At 49.6% G+C, this 20,218-nt stretch overlaps 1 protein-coding gene across 7 annotated transcripts in view; it reads left to right on the top strand.

Moving 5' to 3' along the window:
• ATP11A (ATPase phospholipid transporting 11A) overlaps window positions 1-20,218 on the top strand; it is a 149,238-nt gene that overhangs the window by 101,693 nt on the left and 27,327 nt on the right. For all 7 annotated transcript variants that reach the window (XR_011233480.1, XM_069467559.1, XM_069467558.1 and 4 more), the window contains exons 13-18: window positions 1,744-1,917; window positions 3,138-3,301; window positions 4,894-4,965; window positions 6,362-6,435; window positions 12,837-12,940; window positions 19,556-19,737. Coding sequence is in view for 6 of the 7 variants with exons in the window: in XM_069467559.1 (XP_069323660.1) it covers window positions 1,744-1,917; window positions 3,138-3,301; window positions 4,894-4,965; window positions 6,362-6,435; window positions 12,837-12,940; window positions 19,556-19,737 (770 nt within the window). In the remaining variant the exon portion in view is untranslated. The remainder of the gene's footprint in view (window positions 1-1,743; window positions 1,918-3,137; window positions 3,302-4,893; window positions 4,966-6,361; window positions 6,436-12,836; window positions 12,941-19,555; window positions 19,738-20,218) is intronic.

Raw genomic sequence — 20,218 nt, 5'->3', positions numbered from 1 at the left:
GATACCTGCCTGGCCAGACCACTGTGGCCAGAGACACAGAGCGCCCAGGGCAGCATCTGGTGTGACTACCCAGGTGTATGTGGCTGTGGCCCTGCAGCGCCCCCTGCTGCACCAGGGCCCTGCACGGGTCTGGATTTGCAGGGGCAGGTCTGCTGCCCTGGGCCTGGGCCCAGGAGAGATGGTCTCAGTTTTCCCCACCCCAAAGGAGTGGCCTCCTCACCTTTCCCAGCCTGAATGTGGTAGGAAAGGCAGTTTGGGAAATGGTTATTCTTTGGTCTTGTCTTGTCTCGTCTCGTCTTTTCTTTTTTCCAAAAAAAAAAAAAAAAAGGAAAAGCTTTTGAGGAGCATTTTTGCAAATAGGGCTGTTTCAGACTAGTAGCCAAAATCTCCATCATCGCCCCCATACAACAGTCTGTCAACAGAATCAAACTCTAGATACAAACTGCCTTTATCCGCCTCCTGTGAGGAGCATTCCTTGCTGATAGATAGCCTTTTTCAGTGTGTTCGTCTAGGACATTCTATACCCATATGACAGCTTATTGTTCCAGTCAGCAGTGCACAAATCATAATTTAGTTGCTCAGTAGTAGGATATTTTTATGTTAGAGTATTTCTTATCCTTTGCAACAATGGATGGTATATTTTGTGTATTCCTGAGAACTTCATCGGGAAAGAATTTTTTCAGTAACAGAAATATCCAGCAGTATTCAGTAGGGCAAATTCCTTCTCTCCCTGACCTGGTCCATCTCCCTGGAGTCCATCAAAGCAGCATTTGATGTCTGTCTTCGAAGCCTGGCTCCAGCCAGGAGGCTGACCTGGCCTCTGGACATAAACTGAGGTTAGGACTAACGGGCCAGCCCAGAAAATAAAGGTTTCAGCTGACTACCAGGTCAATGTGGGTGAAATTCGCACACCCACTGTCATTTATATAGTAGAATAAGACGACTGCTCTTGTGTGTGAAGGGGAAACTCACCCGCCACTCCAGTGTCTGTGCCCACAACTAAAGCACTGTCTCCCGTCAAGACACTGTGCTACGTGCTCTGCACACCTTCTTGTGTGATCCTGTCTATGTCTTGTGTGGTCAGTGGCATCACGTTTCTCAGATGAGACACGGAGGCTGAGTGATTATCCCAACAGCCTCAGTGACTCGGGGTCGGGCCTGCTCCATCCGTGAGCGTAAGTCCCTTGGAAAGTGTCTCTCGTGAGATCAGGTTAAGCAAACCGACCGTGTTGCAGTGAGAGCCGCCTTTGTTCTGATTTTCTTTAAAATCAAGAACAAGACAAGGATGCCCCTCTCACCACTTAATCAACATAGTACTCAAAGCCCTAGCCAAAGCAGATAGGCAAGAAAAAGGAGTAAAAGTCATCCATACAGGAAAGGAAAAAGTTAAATTGTTTGCTGATGACATGATCGTGTATCTTGAAAAGCCTAAAGATTCCACCAAAAAGTTGTTAGAACTAATAAATAAATTCAGTAAATTTTTGGGATACAAAGTCAACATACAAAAACCGTAGCGTTTCTATACACCAACAACAAACTACCTGAAAAAGAAATCAAAGACTTTTGCAAACTTGTTTACTGTAACAAAGAAACAGTTTCCCACAGTCTGTGGGCAGTGAATCCCCAGAAGTCCACTCCTGCTGAAACCGTGACTAGTGCTGGGGAAGAAACCTGGCTGCCGCGTGTGTGAGCTGGAGAGCCCAGCGCCTCTCCCCTGTGTCCTAACTCGCGCGGTGCCCACAGGTGGAGTACGTCTTCACAGACAAGACGGGCACCCTCACGGAGAACAACATGGAGTTCAAGGAGTGCTGCATTGAAGGCCATGTCTACGTGCCTCACGTCGTCTGCAACGGGCAGGTCCTCCCGGACTCCTCGGGCATCGACATGATCGATTCCTCCCCTGGTGTCAGCAGCAGGGTAGGTGCCGTGCTCCCCTTTCTTCTGGCGTCCAGAAAGCCCGACTCCTCTGTGGGCTCCTGTGAGAAGGACAGTCACCTGTCACAGTGTGTGCCGGCTGCCCGTAGGGTACACCTGGTCAGCCATGCCCCTGCTAGAATCACCTGTTAGAACCTGGACAAGCAGGGCAGATGGCATGCTGAAAGTAACGTGAGCACACACAGCACTTGTGCGCGCAAACACACATGTGCACACACACACACACACACACCCAAGCACTGTGGCTCCAGATCCCAGCACCCTGGGCAGGGCTGGGGTCCTCATTGTTGGCCTGGAGATGGTTCCCAGATGGGTGGCGACTGCAGAGCCCCATGGGGTGTGCTGAGGAGCGAGTGGGCTCGTGTCAGGGGTGTGCAGTGGTACCCTCTTGCTGTGAGGGCACCATGTCCCCCTCTCATGTGCCCAGGTGGATTGTGGTACGGCAACCACCATCTTACCACAGAGGCTCGTGGCTGTAGGGATGTGTCAGGGTGGAGCCCGTCCTCCTGGCCCTCCCCACCACACACGTGCGGTGTCAGCACAGCCCTCCTGACCTTGACCACACACGAAAGTCCCAGGAAACTTCAAGCTCCCGGGAATGCAGCATGCAGCCGGGGCAGAGGGGGCCTCAGCCTGCTGTGACCTCAAATGTATCACTTCACCTTCCTAAACTTTAATTTCTGCAGCTACAAAATCAGGAGAATAGCTTCCTCTTCCTACGTTATTTTAGGTTGAAGTTTACTGTGCAAGTGCACACAGTGCTCCGTGAGTCACGTCTGGTATCAAGCGCATAGCTGTCAGGAGAGTGTTGCTGTCACGCGGGTGTCAGGGCACAGGGTGTTGGTGGACACCTGTGTTGGCCGCCCTCCTGTGACACGAAGGTGCCCTTTGCTGCTGCTTGCGTGGATACTTCACGAATGTTGTCCTTTCTGAGCATGTTGAAGCCTGTACACTGTCTGACAGTGTCACTGCCGGGTACAGCACCTCCCACTTGTCTGCGTTGATGCTAATCCCCGTGGAAGTATCCCAGAGTGAGGAAGAGCCCCAGTCAGACTCCACTTCATAACAGCGAAGGCAGAGCCGATAAGCCCTCCGCTGGCAGCCCCACGCCTGCCACTGCTCCCTCAACCCCTCGCCCGCTGTCTTTTGTACTTCCCGTCTGTCTTAAGCAGAGATGTATTTTTGCACTTTAATTTCCATAGGAACGTGAGGAGCTGTTTTTCCGGGCTCTCTGCCTCTGCCACACCGTCCAGGTGAAAGACGACGATAACGTGGATGGCCCCAGGATGTCACCCGACTCTGGGAAGTCCTGCGTGTACATCTCGTCCTCGCCGGATGAGGTGGCGCTGGTCGAGGGCGTGCAGAGGTGGGTCAGAGTGAGCACGTGTCTGTGGTCAGGCTGCACCTATTTCCAACCCCAGTCATGGCCTCATCTTGGGGATGGCCTCGATGCCACCCCGATGCCGCATGTCTCCCAAGCCTTTGTGCTCGGGGTGTCCGCCCCCTTGTGGTGAGCGCGGCCTGTGCCCTGGCACACGAGCCTCTACCACTGTTTTGTACGGTGTCTTTCCCTCCTGACATCCCCAATGAGTCTGCAACAACCACAGGCTTTTAAAGGGGGGAAAAAACCTTACACTTCCTTTAACACGAATCTCCTTCCTACATCTTAGAAAACTGAAGCCCACAAGTAAAGCAGTGCTCCCAGGGTCACGGCTTGGAGAGAGGGCAGGGCCAGGGTGTGGGTCTCCTACTGTTCGCTGCATTTTCCTTGGGTCACATCACATTAGCATTAGCATTGTGCACCCTCCTTGAAGATCCTTTTACTGGGAGTTCTTGCTTTCTCGTGAGATACGGCATTTTAAGCAAACGCTTGGGAAGGTACGTTAAACATTCCAGATGTGTGGCATAATTTCAAGTCAGGGAAATCTTTTTCAAATTCTCAGGGCTCACGATTCTTATGTACTAGTAAAGGCGCTAAATCTCGCCTCCGCCTACCAGTAATATATGGGTGTCACCTTTAAGGACTGAATGATTGGGAGGAATAGCATGTTAGTGCCTCTTACCTAATCAGAGCAGTGTTTTGTTGGGTTTTCCTCACGCAATTGGATTAGTGGCCCAGATATGCAAATGATATCACCAGGGACCTTTATTGTATAAACCCACACGTGTCTGGGCGAGGCTTCCCAGAACTAGACGTGTCCCTTCCTGGAAAGCCAGTGCCCAGGAATTGAGCTGCACGCAGTCACAGGTGTCCGAGGTCGGGGCAGGCTGTCCCAGCCTGGCCTTTAGATGCACCAGTGCCGAGCTTCCTTTGGGCCTCCCCACATTCGCACAGAGCTACCGCCTCACGGCTGTGCATAGTGTTGGGAAGCACGTCCATCCCCGTCCTCTGCCAGCCTCTCCTGCCCGAAGCTGCACCTTTGTCTCTTTGCCCGGTGGCCAGGTGCCCACAGCCCTGAGGGGCACTGGGCTCAGGTGTGCGGGACGGGGTGCTGCACGGACGGGGGCTCCGAACGTGCAGGTGGACTGCCTGCTGGGCCTGGTGCCCCATCAGTGACAGGACAGTCTCCGAGGGTCCTTCATTCTGAACTTGAATTCTCTGCTAAACAAGGTAAAAAGCCCGCTGGTCAGAAAGTAAAAAGGTGGATAGAAACAGGGCTCGGGAGCCACAGAGCTGCTGCTGCCTTTCTGGAAAGGGTGGGTGAAACGAGAACTCACCTCGCTGTGCTGCTACAGGGGTCGGGTGAGGTGGAAATTCTATTGCTCTTGGAGAATGTTTTGACTTGGTGAATACATTCAGTATTATAATTTCCTGACTTTATAATGCAGTTTAGAACTTCCATTTTATGGAAAGTGTTTGTTTTTCCAAAAGAAAGCTTTTCCAAAATGTAAAACAAATATTCTATGAAAGAGATACCAGAATTTTGAGTTAACCCTGGATTTGCCTTCTCATTGCAGACTGGGCTTTACATACCTGAGGCTCAAAGACAGTTACATGGAGATACTCAACAGGGACAGTGACATCGAGAGGTATGTACCCCACACGTTAAAATACGCTCACGATGAAGAGTGGTCTTTACAAGGTTTTCCACGGTCTCTGTGTTCCTGGCACAACTCGCTCCCTCCTCTTCCTGTAACGTCCCCAGGAATGATGTGGGAACTTTCTGGAGACCTGCCTGGCAGTCAGAGGAGAGGATCGATGGTACCGAGGGCCGCCTGGTGTGGACGGTTCTCCTTGGAGATGTAAATTGGTGTTCAGTGAAAAAGCGTTTTGCTATCAAATACGTGTGGGGTTAAGCCACCTAAGTCAGGTTTTACCGCAGCTCCCCAGGGTGTCTGTCAAGTTCTGACTCCACGAGGGAGCAGTGGAGCAGCTGCCCTGAGGCGGAGCACAGCCCGCGTGTCTGGGAGCACGGCGTGCCACTGAGGACAGTTGGAGCACCGATGCCTTGAGTGGCCAGTTTCACAGCTGATTGTTTTACTTTTCCTGTCTTTAAAGATCTTTTGATTCTTGGGGACTGTGTTGGTCTCCATTTGCCTGTCCCTGAGACACATGACCCACCTTGTTCTGAGGCAGGAGGTTGGGTGGCACATGTCATGTCTCCTTTGTCACAGCAGGAACCTGCGGTGATGAGACGAGCAGAGACAGGTGGCCAAGGACATAGGATTTGGTGGTGCTGTCCTCAAAAGAACTGGATTTTACGAGTTTCATTGTTAAGGAAAACAAACTGCCAGGTCAAAGAGTGGAAACCCGTTGACCGAGTGGCTCCTGGGCCCCCAGACCCCAGCTGGGCACCTTGCCACAGGGGCACCCCAGGCAGTGACCTCTGGTTGGGAATTCTTGTTTCTAACGGAGAAGGCGGTGAGGTCGCTGCTGGGACTAGAGCGCACGTCTGGGCCCCATGGAGGGACGCCCAGCTCCAGGCTGGCACCAACGCCGGAAGACCCTGCTCAGCTTCCTGCCGGGGTCTTCAGCCCCAAGGAGTTTTCCGAGGTAGCCGTAGGGGTTGCTGAGCTGTTTTTGATGTTCCAGATGATACACAGATATTACAAGTTTTCTGGTAGTAATACTGCACAGGCTCACTAGAATATCAGTGTTCTTAGCTTTTTTTATGGTTTTTGTCAACTTTTTGTTATTGGGGATCCCAAAACTCGATACTGCTTTATAGTCTGTGTCCCAGAGCTTTAGCGAAGTGTGTCAGTGCGTGAGAAAGGCAGCTGCTCGATAAACTCAGGGCTGTTACTGGCGTGTCCTGGGGCATGGTGAGGTCAGGGCCTCCCTTCAGGCTCCTCTGGGCACAGAGGCCTCTCGGAGGAACCCGGGCACGGTGGGCTGCTAGCCGTCCTTCAGGGCGTTGGCGGTTACACGGATTCAATACCGTGCAGACCAAGGTGGATTCCGCAACTGTCCACATTTCTTTTGCAGGTTTGAATTGCTGGAAATTTTGAGCTTTGATTCAGTAAGAAGAAGAATGAGTGTAATTGTAAAGTCTGCTACAGGTAGAAATTTCTTTTTCTCTTGATTTCTTACATTATACATGGTGATTGTTTTTTATTCTGATGGCTGAATTCTATAGGAACTTTAAAGATTTAGGGTTTAAGAACCATTCTTGTTTTTTTTTTTTTCTAATATAGATAAACCGTTTCATAATACTGATTTTTTTATTTAAAAAAATAAAGTTGTTTTTTTTTTGCAATGAGTTTACTGCCAGAACACAGGTGTCGTGAAAAGCACCCCTAAAAGCCAATATGGGAAAGGAAAAGACTCACGTGAACATCGTCATTGGTTGGACATGCAGACTTGGGCACGTCCACCACCTCTGGCCGTCTGAGCTACAGAAGTGGAGTCGACAGAACCATCGAGAAATCGGAGGAAGAGGCTGCGGCGATGGGAAGTGCTCCTTCCAGGGTGCCCAGGTCTTGGATGAGCTGAAAGCTGAGTGTGACGTAATGTCACCACTGATCTCTCCCATGGAAATGTGAGACCAGCAAATACTACATGACTGTCCTTGATGCCCCAGGACACAGGGACTTTCTGAAGAACTTGGTTAGAGACACATCTCGGGCTGGGCGTGCTGTCCTGGGTGGTGTTGCTGCTGGTGTTGGCAAATGTGAAGCTGGAATCTCCAGGAACTGGCAGACCGTGAGCACCCTCTTCTGGCCCCCACGCTGGGTGTGAAACAACTAACTGTTGGTGTTAGCAAAATGGATACCATGGAGCCGCCCCACAGCCAGAGGAGGTTTGAGGAAATTGTTAAAGACATCAGACTCACATGAAGAAAATCAGCCACAACCCCAACATAGTAGCATTTGTGCCAATTTCTGGTTAAAATGGTGAGAACACGCTGGAGCCTAGTGCTAACATGCTGATTCAAGGGCTGGAAAGTCCCCTGTAAAGACGGCACTGCCCCTGGAGCTGCTTGGAGCTCTGCATCACGTCCTGCCACCAGCTCGTCCAACTGACAAGCCCTTGTCCCTGCCACTCAGGACGTCCACAGCATTGGTGGCATTGGTGCTGGCCCGTGGGCTGAGTGGAGACTGGGGTTCTCACTCCTGGCTCAGTGGTCGCCTTTGCTCCTGTCACGTTACTACTGATGTAGAGTCTGTGGAAATGCACCAGGAAGCTTTGAGCAAAGCTCTTCTAGGGGAAAATGTGGGCTTCAACATAAAGAATGTGTCTGTCAAAGGTGTTCATCGTGGCAACATTGCTGGAGACAGCAAAAATGACCGCCACCTTGAGGAAGCACCTGGTTCACTGCTCAGGTGATTGTCCGGAACCACCCAGGCCAACTCAGCCCTGGACTGGACTGTCACACAGCTCGTGGTGCCTGCAGGTCTGCTGCGCTGAAGGAAAAGGTTGATCGCCTCTCTGGGAAGAAGCTGGAGGGTGGCCCGAAATTCTTGAAATCTGGTGACACTGCCATCGTCGATATGGTTCCTGGCAAGCCCTTGTGTGTCGAGAGCTTCTAGACTGTCCTCTGCTGTTCATGACATGAGACAGACGGTTGCTGTGGGTGTTGTCAAAGCAGGGGACAAGAAGCCTGTGGTGCTGATAGGGCCACCACGGCTGCCCAGGAATGTCAGGAGGCTGCATGATGATCCCAAACCCTGCCACCCCCATCTCAATCAGTGGTACAAGATGTCCCAGTACCCTGTGTCTCAATCAGCCATTTAACTTTAATGGATTAGTTAATTATAATGACGCATTGTAAAACCTGCAGAGGGAAAGGAGAATGCTTTGTGGACTATTTTTATTTCTTTTTGTGTGGCAGTTTTAAGTTCTTAGTTTTTAAAATCAGTATTTTTTAATGGAAACAACTTGACCAAAACTGTGACACAGAATTTTGAGACTCATTAAAACAAACTTTAATGGGAAAAAAAATAATAAAGTAAAACTGTTTTAAATGTTTAGGAACGAGTGCTGTGCTAAGCACCCACAGCCTTGCTTTGTGCGTCTTCTTTAGTATTGAGTTGGCATCATTTCACTACTGAAAATTGGAGGTTTGACCCCATTTACGAGCACCGTAGCTTTCTTTCACACATATCTAAATAATAACATGTTTTTAAATCATTTTTTACAAAAAAGTAATATAGGCCTGTAAATATATCTGTAATAGTGTTCAAAGTACTACATGAAGTGAGCTCTGTTGGTTGTCCGGTTGCCGTAACAATGCGTCTTTATTCGAGGAGAACAGACTTTGTCTGTGCCTTGGAGGCGGGAATGGTAAACAGTGTGGGCCGTGCAGTCAACCCCCACACCCCCTGCAGGGACTTTTCAGCAGCCTCTGTGCGTGAGCCCTCTCAGGCGGGTGGTCTTAAGTCCACTGGGCTCTGGGCTGTCCCTGAAGCCACACAGCCAGCTCCTCAGGGTCCTTGTGGCTCCCTCTTGCCTGTGGCCGCCTCTTCTGGCCAGGCTGTCTCCACCGAGGCCCTCCCAGGAGTTCCCACCTACCGTGATGTCCCATGTGCTCAGGCAGACAGCCAGCCTCTTCCCCGTCCTCACCCTGTCACGCCTACCACACGATGGGCCACAGGCCCCATAGTACTGCAGCCCCGCACCTCTGTTCTCTAGCACTCAAGGCTCAGCCACCCTGGCTCTTGGTCCTTGGCTGGATGCACAGCCCCAGCTTCCTGGGGGCTCCCCCGTGGCTCTTCGTGGGCTTCTCAGGACCCTGCTGTTCTCACTGTGTCAGGCTTGTGGTCATGGCAGTAGGCACCACTCCCCCAGCATCCTCCCAGAGTCCCCACTTGCTTTCCTCCCCAGGACGCTACCAGCATCTGCAGAGGTGACTGTCTATTGCCCAAGGCAGTCCAGGCTTTCCTCCTGCCTGGCGTGGACTGTCCACGTGGAAGGCCTTTGCAAGGCCAGCCCTGAGCATCCCAGTGCAGAACCCACACTTGGCTACACGGTACTCTCCCCGCAGCACTACCCGCCACTGAGTATGCAGTAAATGCCGGTAAATTCAGTTTGCTCAGGGCAACTTAAAAATGGCATTTCACCAAGAGATGCAGGATCTTGCTCTTCACTGTTTCCCAAAACGAGACGATGCCAGGCTGTATTTATCTCTCTGGAAAGCTGCCTGGTAAGCAACCGAGTGCAGCCGCCACCCTGGAGCTAAGCAGACTTGAGTCGAGAGCCTCGTGTCAGCGGTTTCCTGACACTCGCACTGAGAGGATCCCATTGCAGCGTGAAGGACACAACGTGGAGCCTCTTCAACAGCCACCCCGACCTTCTTCCAACCAGGACCTTTGTTTCTCTTCTGAGGCCGGCGAGGGTGGTGCAGGGCGCCGCAGCACAGTTCTTCACAGCATCATGCAAGTGGCTTTTCCCAGAGCTCGCCACTATGTCACACTGCACGGTTGTGCATGCAGCCCCCGTGGCATCCCCAGCATCACCGCCGAGTCAGTAAATGATATGGACAAGAGCAGGTGCCAAAGAGACTTCTGCTGACAGTCACAGGACATACAACAGTCTGTGTACCATGGTGCCCATAACTCCTGCAGTACGTGAAAATCTGTGTACCAGTGGTGCCCATAACTCCTGGAGAGAGATGTCTTGCCAGCCAGACAAAGGGTCCTGCAGTACGGTGTCTGGGGACAATTCCAAGTGTGCTGAGGTGCAGGAGGCCACTCCATCCTGCAGTGAGAGTTTGAGCCATTCGGAATTGCCAGGATAAAGGCATCGAATGGTGAGATTACCTTATCAATCTTCTTGCCACATGGCTTTCCCTATAAACATGTGGAGCCGAGTTGTTGAGCTGTGCAGGAGATGTTGCTAAAGGCCATGATGAGGGCCATGGTGCTCAGGAAGGGACACACCTGCCACCCTCAGAGCTGCCTCCCGTCACACTCACAGACGGTCTCCAGAACAGACGTCTGAACTACCAAGACTTCGGTGTTGATATCATGGCCTACACCATGGAATCTTCATAAATAACTTCCATTTCCATCAAAAAGCTTTGAAGAGGAGTTCGATCACGTTAAAAATTTGGGTCTGAGGTAGTCTCACCATTAGAATGTTCTCTTCCACCAGGAGACATCTGTAAATTTCCCAGGGCATCTCTGAGGAACTGCATGCCCTGCCCTCTGAAACCAGCCATTGTCTCAATTAATTTTAAGGAAGTTTTGAATATTTAATTAAAGAAGTTCTCCCCAGAGATGTGCACTAATTGCACGGGTTCCACCTCCTGATGGGCGGGTGGGGGTGGTGCAGCCCCGGCAGCCGCCACACCTTCAGGGAGACCCACTTCCGAAGTCTGTGTCCCATGGTACGTGCTTTCACGTGATTTACTGCAGCTGATTTTGAGGAAGGACTTGGGAAGTCCAAGCTGCTGGGCTGCTCCTGCTTGCAGAGAGACATGAAACCTGGCTTTCTGGGGACGTTCTCTGCCGGTACTCTCTCCACCTGAGGTGAAATGTTAAGCAATCCGTGTAGCACCTAACTTGGGAAGAAAAAAATGAAAAGCACTAACTTTGCACTGTCTTGGAGTTGCTTGCTGGGCATCCTGTTTCCACAAGGCAGCCATTTCTGAGACCTTTGCTGTCATGTGTGGTTTTCCATGTTCTTGAGCTGCTGTGTGTGGGACTCAGCAAGAGCCAAGCCCTCAGGGAGCTTGGACTGTGGTTTTGCATCACTGACCCTTCTCCAGATGGCTCCAAAGAGCCCCCTCGATGCTGGAGTGGACGGTCCACAGTCACCCACCAGGCACGCATGGCCACACAACGGACCTGATCCCTGTGTGCTGGTCTTGTCACACGAGTGTGAGCTGCCATGGATCAGGGACCAGCTCATTCAAAGGCTCCACCTGAACAAGTCTTCGGGCCGAAGGTGTCCTGTGTCCTCAGTGGGTATAAAGGATCTGACAAGTCGAGATGGTGGGGAAGTTAAACCATTCACGACCCACTCGCATGCACCCTGCGACATGACATATGATTTTTCTGGGGAAAAATGTCATTGTTCAAGAATGCATCGGTGCGTTATCTAGACTATAATTCTTGTTCTAAAACATATCTGATGACGCACGAGCGTTGGTGGAATTGTGTGTGGCGGTCGGGGATGGTTCTGCAATCAGGGTGGTGGTATGACCAGTCCCAGCACCTGCTTTCCCAAGGCGAGCGACCAGGAATCTCAGCCATAAACCCGCAGGGCCTCGTGGGCGCGTCTACGAGGGACTCCCTGTGCCAGCAGGTTCCTGCTCAGCCTGTTCTTGCAGCCCCGTGTACTCGCAGCGCAGCATTCCTGGCGCCGTCCTTTCTTGCCCCAGGTTGGCAGTGACCCTGGTTGTGGACTTCTGTGAGCATGAGTCACGTCCACGTCCCATCTGTCCTCCCCATTTGTGGATCCCAGAATTGAGTGCTTCCTGGATCTAGGAAGAAGGAAAGGTGGAGCCCTGACACTACGCCTGCACCCATGGGCCTGGTCCCAGCTCCGATCATCAGCCGATGTGCCCCTTCCCCGCGTCCCTGTCAACCCACCTGCCAGCTTCTGGTGCTCTCTGGATTTGGTCCCTGAGATACTTCCTGTGGGCCATCAGTGTCCAGCAAGGCTTAGGGCTCTGTCCTGGTCAGAGAGCCGGGCATTCGAGCTTCCTGAGAACATAGCTCAGGCTACAGCTGGGCCCCCAAACAGCGCTGTGGGTGCTGTGATGGAATATAATGGAGTTTCCATGAGCCACGGCACAAACAGGCCACCTGGCAGAGCACTGCATCGTTCCCAGGCTGGCAGAGTCTTTATTTGAGGACCGGGTCCCTCTGGCTGTTACATCAGAGCTGGCGACTGCGTCTCTACCACATGCCAGAGTGTTGTCCTCGACTCAGCTGGAGGAGAAACTCCCTGTCTTGAGGAGTGAGAAGCATTTGGAGCACAAACGTGGTCAAAGTAGTCCCGACACTACTGGGAGTGTGAGGAAAAATAATACAAAGGATGTGTCCTGTGACCCTTTTAAAGCCAAGGGTGACCTGGACGTGTCATTCTGTGTCAGTATGATGGCTTTCTGAGGGGATTTGGTGTTCACCTTCTAGTATTTCGGCAAACCACGGCCCCCTTCTGAGTCAGCCACACCGGGCCCCGTCTCAGGGCGTCTCATTGCTCCTTTGCATTGGCACCAGAGAGAAGACAGAAGGGTTAGGAGGCCAAACGTCTGGGAGCCAGTTTCTCTTCCTTGTTCCTAACTTTCCCGTGCAATTTCTAGGGTTGTAGGAATAAAATGAGCCTTTGGGATAATCTGTAGGTTTAATTTTTTCCCTGACTGTAGCATGTTAACTGGTCCATGAACATCTTCTTTCCAATGGTCTCAGCACTGGTATCTCTGGTTTTTGTTTTTAATAATGGCATACCTTGAAAAATAATTTAGTCTTCTCCATATTGTGATTAAACATCTTTTTTCCCCCTCATTTTGTAGGAGAAATTTATCTGTTTTGCAAAGGAGCAGACTCGTCAATATTCCCCAGGGTGATCGAAGGCAAAGTCGATCAGATCCGATCCAGGGTGGAGCGAAACGCAGTGGTAAGCTGGGACTGGGGCGGCCGCCTTGTTCTCCTGCGTCAGGGAGGGATTTCCATGCACGAAAGCTCCTGGCTGAGAAGATCGTATCGTGTCCCCTAAGAGAACATTTCGAAGGCAGAATGGGCCACATGTGAACAAGACAGGAAGCCCCTGCTGACCTCTGCTCCGGGGCACACAGGCCACCTCCTCTGTGGACCCCGTGCGTGTCTTCACTTTGAGGTGGGGGCTGAGTGGGTTGGTGTTTTGGGGGGGGGGTCAGATCAATAAGCACATTTGTGGCTATTGTATTGGTGCAGGTACATCTGTGTCCTGAAGGATTTCTAGTGATTCGCCTCAGACATGAATGAGCACTTTCTTCACCTACTTGGTTTTCTTTCTGCATCAGGTTCTTAAGCCTGTGGCTTGGTCAGTTTCATAACGTGAATACCACTGTTCAGCTGGTTGTCAGCGCTGAGCTTCCTACCATCATTCCGGCTTTCTCTCTCTGGGGATTGCTGTGGGTGTAGGGCTGGCCTGGGTCTCTCACCTGGGGGCCGCCCCATCCCCAGCAGAGCCCTAAAGCCAGGTGATCCTTGGTTCTCGGAGGCCTCCCTCTCCTGCTCTCATGGCTACCTTGTCCTGCGGCATCTACGCCCTTCTTTCTGCTGTCCCCCAATGGTGGTCACTGAGTATGTCCTCTGGGGGTCTTCTCTCCAACTCTGGCCAGGTCCTCTTACACCTGCCTTCGCTCTCTGTGCAGGTAATGACAGGCTCCTCCCAGAGGTCCCAGAGGATGTGCACCAACGTGCCTGCAAACCACACAATTTGAGTTCAAAGAGTTGCTCAGGACCGAGGAGGGTTAGCCAAGATAATCTTGGAACAGAGGCCATGAATATTCAACGTTGCTTTTGCTTGCAGAATTTCCATTTATCATCAATTCTGTCCTCACTGTCAGCCTCAGTATTTAATTCCTTTACTGTAGATGTAGCATTAAGAATTTCTTGGGTGGACAGGAACCCTGTTAGCCCTGAGACCGTGCCTACAGCAGCCAGTGCAGGTTGAACCTCTGTTAAATGCTGCTGTTGGCTTTAAGTCCCTATTAAAACCACTCGTAGCACCTACTGATCACACAAAGTAGCTGCCATTGAACGAACAGGAATCCATAAACCTGCTGCAGGTCTGGGATTGTCGACCTTTTCTGCAGGATCCTTAAATGACAGCATCCCTAGGTTCCCCCAGCTGCAGAGGTGCGGCAGCTCTGTGTGTGGATGATGCGTGAGTGCTCACAGGCACCACAAGGGCACTCGTGCACACACGGAGAGCCCAGCGACACACAGCGGAATTTAGTGCAATGGTGGTGAGGAAGTGGCTCCATCTGCCCTTCACTTTCAAGGCTGCGGGGAGGTCGTGTTCCATCATGACCAGGTCAAGGTGTGACGCTGGGTACACCGATAGCCCCGTGTCCAATGTCATGGGTCTCAATGGAGGGTCTTCATGCATGACCTGAGCCCCAAATGCTTCCTCACCTGCCAGATCCTCACTGCTGCTGTTGCGGAGAGAGTGGAGCAAGCACTGTGTTGTCTGTGGTGCTTTTAAAGTCTATCCGATTCTTGTTTTAAAAAGCTTTATTGAGATATAATGTACATACACTAATCTATACATGTGAACATAGGTAAGTTTTGGCATATGTACACACATGGTCAGGTTAGGGAATGCACCCACAACCCCAAAATTGTCCTCCTGCCTCAGTACCCTCCCTGCCAACCCCCAACCACCGCAAACCACTGCCCTGCTGGCATGACTGCAGATGAGTGCACACCTTGTAGATGTTCATACCAATGGAATCACAAAGTATGTGCCACTTTATCTGGCTTCTTTCACCGTGCATAACTATGTTGAGATTCATCCATGTTGGCGCATGTGCAAACAGCTCACTTCTTTTTAGTGCCAAGTAATAGTCTGTTGTGTGGACGGACCACTGTTTGTTCACACAGTCACCCACTGATGGACGTTGGGTTGTTTCCAGTTTGGGCTGTTGCGGAAAAAAGCTGATGTGAGCTTTCTGATGGGCATGTCTGGGATGAACAAGTGTTTCCTTTCTCCTGAGAAACTTGACATCATGGTTGTCTTGGAGCCTCTGTGTGCAACAGTCTCCCTGTTCCTGGCTGCCTTTTGGAATTTTGGTTATGATCTGCCCCGGTGAAGTGATTCTAATTTTCTTCTGCTCAGGGAACTTGAGTGCGTTGGATCTGTGGGTTTTTTCCAAGTCTGGAAAATTGTCAGTGATTGTTCTACAGATACTTTTTCTGTCACCTCTCCTTTTAGCAGTTGTGATGACCTGTGTACTCGATTGCAGATATTATTCCACAGTTTACTGAAGCTTTTTCTTTGTAAAAAACGTTTCCATGTGTTTCATTTTAGACAGTTTCATCTTTCCCAGGTGGTGTTGAATCTGTCGAGGGTCCATCCAGGTGTTCTTCCCCAGACTGGGGAGCTTCTGTGTCTGGAAATTCCACAGGGTCGTCTCATACTCTCGCGCCCCACTTAAGTTTGGACGTGCGTGTGCGGTTGTGGTGACTTTTATTCTTTCCCTGCCGACTCCGCTGTTGGCGTCGGCTCTGGGTCTGCCGCAGCTGAGGGATTGATCTCATTTGGGGCATGGACTTGGCCTCTGCGTGCGGTGTCCTCTGGCGGAATGCCTGCCTGGGAACTCGTCTGTTCCTGCAATCTCAGATTTTGTTCCGAGATGCAGCTGAGTTCCTCAGAAACAGTTAGTTCCTTCCGGGCAGTGCCTTTATGGTGTGTCCAGTGGGTCCAGAGCAGAGCTGGCCCCAGCACTCTGTCTGCTGAGTGCTCTGTGAACTCCTGGTAGTGAGCTGCCCCCCGTCCCCCTAACAGCTTGTTCTGGCCTCTGGCCATTTCCTCACACATGCATGCTCCTCTGTCCTCTGCTGGTCACTCGAGGGGCCATCTGCTGCCTCTGGCTCCTCTTGCTGTCCAGCAGCCTGTCCTGGGAGTTCTGGTACTTATTCTTCCAACTCTCAGCTCCACCTAAGTTCTCCTTCCTGTGCCTCAGCCTGGAAGCTCTCCAGGTAGTGAGTGAGGTGCTTGCAGGGCCCCCTTAGCATTTTTATTTTGAAATAATTGCAGATTTACAGGAAGTCAAAACAGTTGTAAAGAGAGTACAGAGAAAGCTGGGCACAGTGGCTCACACCTGTAATCCCAGCACTTCAGGAGGCTGAGGTGAGAGGATCATTTGAGGCCAGGAATTCAAGACCAACCTGAGCAATATAGCCAGACCCCATCTATACAAAAAATAAACTAAAAATTAGCCAGGTATAGTGGCACCTGCCTATAGTCCCAGCTACTCAGGAGGCTAAGGCAGGAGGATCACTTGAGCCTGGGAGTTTGAGGCTACAGTGAGCTGTGATCATACCATCGCATTACAGCCTGGGCGATAGAGTGAGACCCTGTCTCTAAAGGAAAAAAAAAAGCACAGAGGGGTTCTTTTTATCCCTCAAGTCTATTTACTTTTCTTTTTGTTGTCTATGCTTTTGGTGTCATATCTGAGAAACCATTATCAAATCCGAGATTATAAAGATGTGCCCCTATGTTTTTCCCTAAGAGTTTTATAGTTTTATCTCTTAAATTTAGGATTTTGGTCCATTTTGAGCTAATTTTTGTATGTTTTATAATGTAAGGGCCCAACTTTAATGTTTTTCCTATGAATGTCCAGTTTCCCCGGCACCATTTCTTGGAGAGACTGTTCTTTCCCAGTGAGTGTTCTTGGCACTCTTGTTGGTAATCAGTTGGCCTTGTGTGCAAGAATTTATTTTAGAGCTTTCAGTTCTATACCATTCTTCTCTATGTCTGTCCTTAACGCCAGTTCCACACTGTTTTGATTACTGTCACTGTAAGTTTTGAGACCAGGAAGTGTGAGTCCTCCAACTTTGCTCTTTTTTCGCAAGATTGTTTGGCTGTTTGGAGATTCCATATGAATTTTAGGATGAGTTTTTCCATTCCTGCAAAAAGTGCCGTTGGGATTTTTAGATGGGGATTGCATTTGACTCTGTAGATAGATCTCTTTGGGAAGTGTTCTTATCTTGGCAATATTAAGTCTTCCAATGCATGAACATAGGATGTCTTTCCATTATTTAGGTCTTCTATAATTGGTTACAGCAAGATTTTGTAGTTTTCAATCTGTAAATCTTTCACCTCCTTGATTAAACTTATTCCTAAGTATTTTACTCTTTTTGATGCTATTGTAAATGGATTTTTTTTAAAAAATTTCTTTGCAGGTTGTTCAGTGGTGATATACAGAAGTGCCACTGATTTCCGTGTGTTGATTTCATACGCTGCATCTTAGCTGAATTCCATTAGCTCTAATGGTTTGTGGGGGAAGTTACGCACTCTTCAAGGCTTTCCAGATACAGGATCGTGTCATCTGCAAATAGAGAGGCCTCAGAAAGCCCTCCTTTCTAATTTGGGTCTTTTTTTTTTCCCCCTCTTTTTATTGCCTTATTGCTCTGGCTTGAACTTCTTATACTATGTTGAATGAGAGCGGCAAAGGCAGGCATCCTGGTCTTGCTCCGGACCCTGGGGGAAAAGCTTGCAGTCTTTTGCCATTGTGTGTGGTGTTAGCTGTGGGCTTTTCATATGTGGTTTTTATCATGTTGAGGAGGTTCCTTCTCCTCCTAGTTTATTAAGTGGTTTTATTATAAAAAGGTGTTGGATTTTTGTCAGATGCTTTTTCTACCCCAGTTGAGATGATCATATGGGTTTTTCCCTTCATTCAATTAACATTATATATTAATATTACATTGCTTTTCATATGTGGGCTCAGCCTTGCATTTCTGGGGCAGATGCTACTTGGCCATGGTATATTATCCTTCCAATCTGCTATTGGAGTTATTTTGCTAGTATTTTAGAAGTTGAGAGTTTTTGCATTATATTCATAAGGCATATTGTTCTATAGTTTTCTTGAGCTGCATTTGTCTGGGTTTGTTGTATATGTGTCAATCCTATTTGATATGCAGTGCCCTAGGTTTTAGTGGGAGTCGGCAGGAGGAATAGGGAAAGTACTTCTACTCCGTGTTTCCACAAGAGGGAGTCCTCTGTCTACTCCTCCTCAAACTACAACACATTTATTCCTGAAACTTCTGCTTCTGCTTCACACCAACCCAAAGTTCCAGGACAGCTCGGGGTTATTCTCATAAAATCGTTTTTTTGTCATGCAGTTTTTGTGGCTTGACATTGAAGCCATGTATCTTCTCTGTGTTATTACCTCTTAGAGAACGTCGGAGAATTAATTCTGCGGTTCACATTCATATCTCTGCTTGATCAACGGGTACACAAGGGATCTCATTTCAACCATGTTAGATATTCAGCAAAAGTTGTTGGGTTTTGCCATGTGCTAGGGATTCGGTAATGAAGTAAGGCAGGGCTGGCAGCCAGAAACCCACAGCCAGGAGGAGACCAGCAGCCCCTGCAAGCCCCAGGTACACTGAGTCAGACAGGAGCAGGGGAGGTGGGTAGAGCTGCATCTGCTCCAGCTGCAGGGGCTCAGTCTTGGGGAGAACAGTGTTTTCTCTGAGGCAGGTCCATCTGATCAGGAGACAATGTCTGGGGGGTGGGGAGCCAGGATTTCCAGAACATTCCTGGAGAGTAGCATTTGAGACATGCAGAGCGTCTCTTGTGGCCCTACTCCATCATCAACTCCCTGTTCTCACTCTGGCTTTCGGGAGCCCCAGAGGCCGTGGAGCTTTGAACTCAGCAGCAATGGCGTCCTTCAGACAAACCTGGAGGTCTGAGAAGTGTGAAGTGTTCCTGAGAGTTACGGGGAGTTGCAATGCATATAATGGAAAATCTTTTTTAAAATATTAAAAACCAGTATTCTCCCAGGTTTTGAGACAGTTATTTAGGAGAATTGTGGTTTTTTTACTATTATCATTGGAGCTGGGGCTGAGGGAACAGGGAAAGCAGAAGGGGACACCCAAGGTCACAGCTGAACCCTGTGATGCTCTGGTTCATCCGGGTAAGAATGACATTTCGTGACGGAGAGAAGAGGTCTGTGTCCGCAAAGTGCTCCTCATATCGACCCTACAGTCTCTGGGAGAGACTCACCTGCATCTGCTCTGGTGGCAACATCAGAATTATGATTGCAGTAAAGAATTTGTGATTCTTAAATTGTTATTTTACTTTCCTGTTCGCCCAGTGATTTTGGTAAAGAACCTACCCATCTTCCTTCATGGAGTAAGATCAAACTCCCTTAGAAACTCCCCACGCAAAACATATTTACTTTAGAAATATCACTTGACATTGTCCATAAAACTGCAAATTAGTATCTTAAAAAAGGTTTAAATGTAACTTTGCATGGTCAAAATAAAGGAACAAAGTCTGCCTTTTGTTGCCATGGCTCTGATTTGTATTATTTATCTCCAGGCTTGCCAGTCTGCCAATGTTACCATCCGTAATGATTATCCATATTTAATGTGCACATGAATAATACAGGTCACCTGGGTTATAATTCTGTGGTTAGTCATTCTAATTAGAAAAAGGGGATATGGAGAAAGTTATTGAAAATAATGTCTGAGTGACACTTTGCATTCATATTAAATGCTACATTGTATTCCGTAGGAGGGGCTCCGAACTTTGTGTGTTGCCTATAAAAGGCTCTTCCCAGAAGAATATGAAGGCATTTGCAAACTGCTGCAGGCTACCAAAGTGGCTCTCCAAGATCGAGAAAAAAAATTAGCAGAAGCCTATGAGCAAATAGAGAAAGATCTCATTCTGCTCGGTGCTACGGCTGTTGAGGACAGGTAAAGTAAACGCATACACCTTGTCTTCAGAGAGGAATAATGGTGCCACGTGCCAGTGGGGACTGTGGAGGGGGCTGAGGAAAAGTGGTCAGCCCTTCTGCCTCAGTCATCTGTGTTACTAGAAAGGAATACCTGAGGCTGGGTAAGTTATAAAGAAAGGAGGTTTGTTTGACTCACGGTTCTGCAGGCTGTACAGGAAGCACAGTGCCAGAATCTCGTGGCGGAAGGTGGAGGGAACCCGCACGTAGAGGTCGCATGGTGAGGCAGGAAGCAAGAGAGGAGCGAGGTGCCAGGCTCTTCAACAGCCAGCTATCTTGGGAGCTAAGAGTGAGGACTCATCACTCCCGGGAGGAGGGCACCAGGCCCACCTCCAACACTGGGGATCCAATGTCAACATGAGACCTGGCCAAGCCAAACAAACCATCTCCAAACCATAGAACATCTGATGTGGATGTTAGTCCCTTAGGAAGAGGCTAGCCTG

This window comes from Eulemur rufifrons, chromosome 4, assembly GCF_041146395.1.
Source record: "Eulemur rufifrons isolate Redbay chromosome 4, OSU_ERuf_1, whole genome shotgun sequence".
Taxonomy (NCBI): domain Eukaryota; kingdom Metazoa; phylum Chordata; class Mammalia; order Primates; family Lemuridae; genus Eulemur; species Eulemur rufifrons.
The sequence above is the reverse complement of the archived record's forward strand: the minus strand, read 5'-3'. Positions and strand labels throughout refer to the sequence as shown.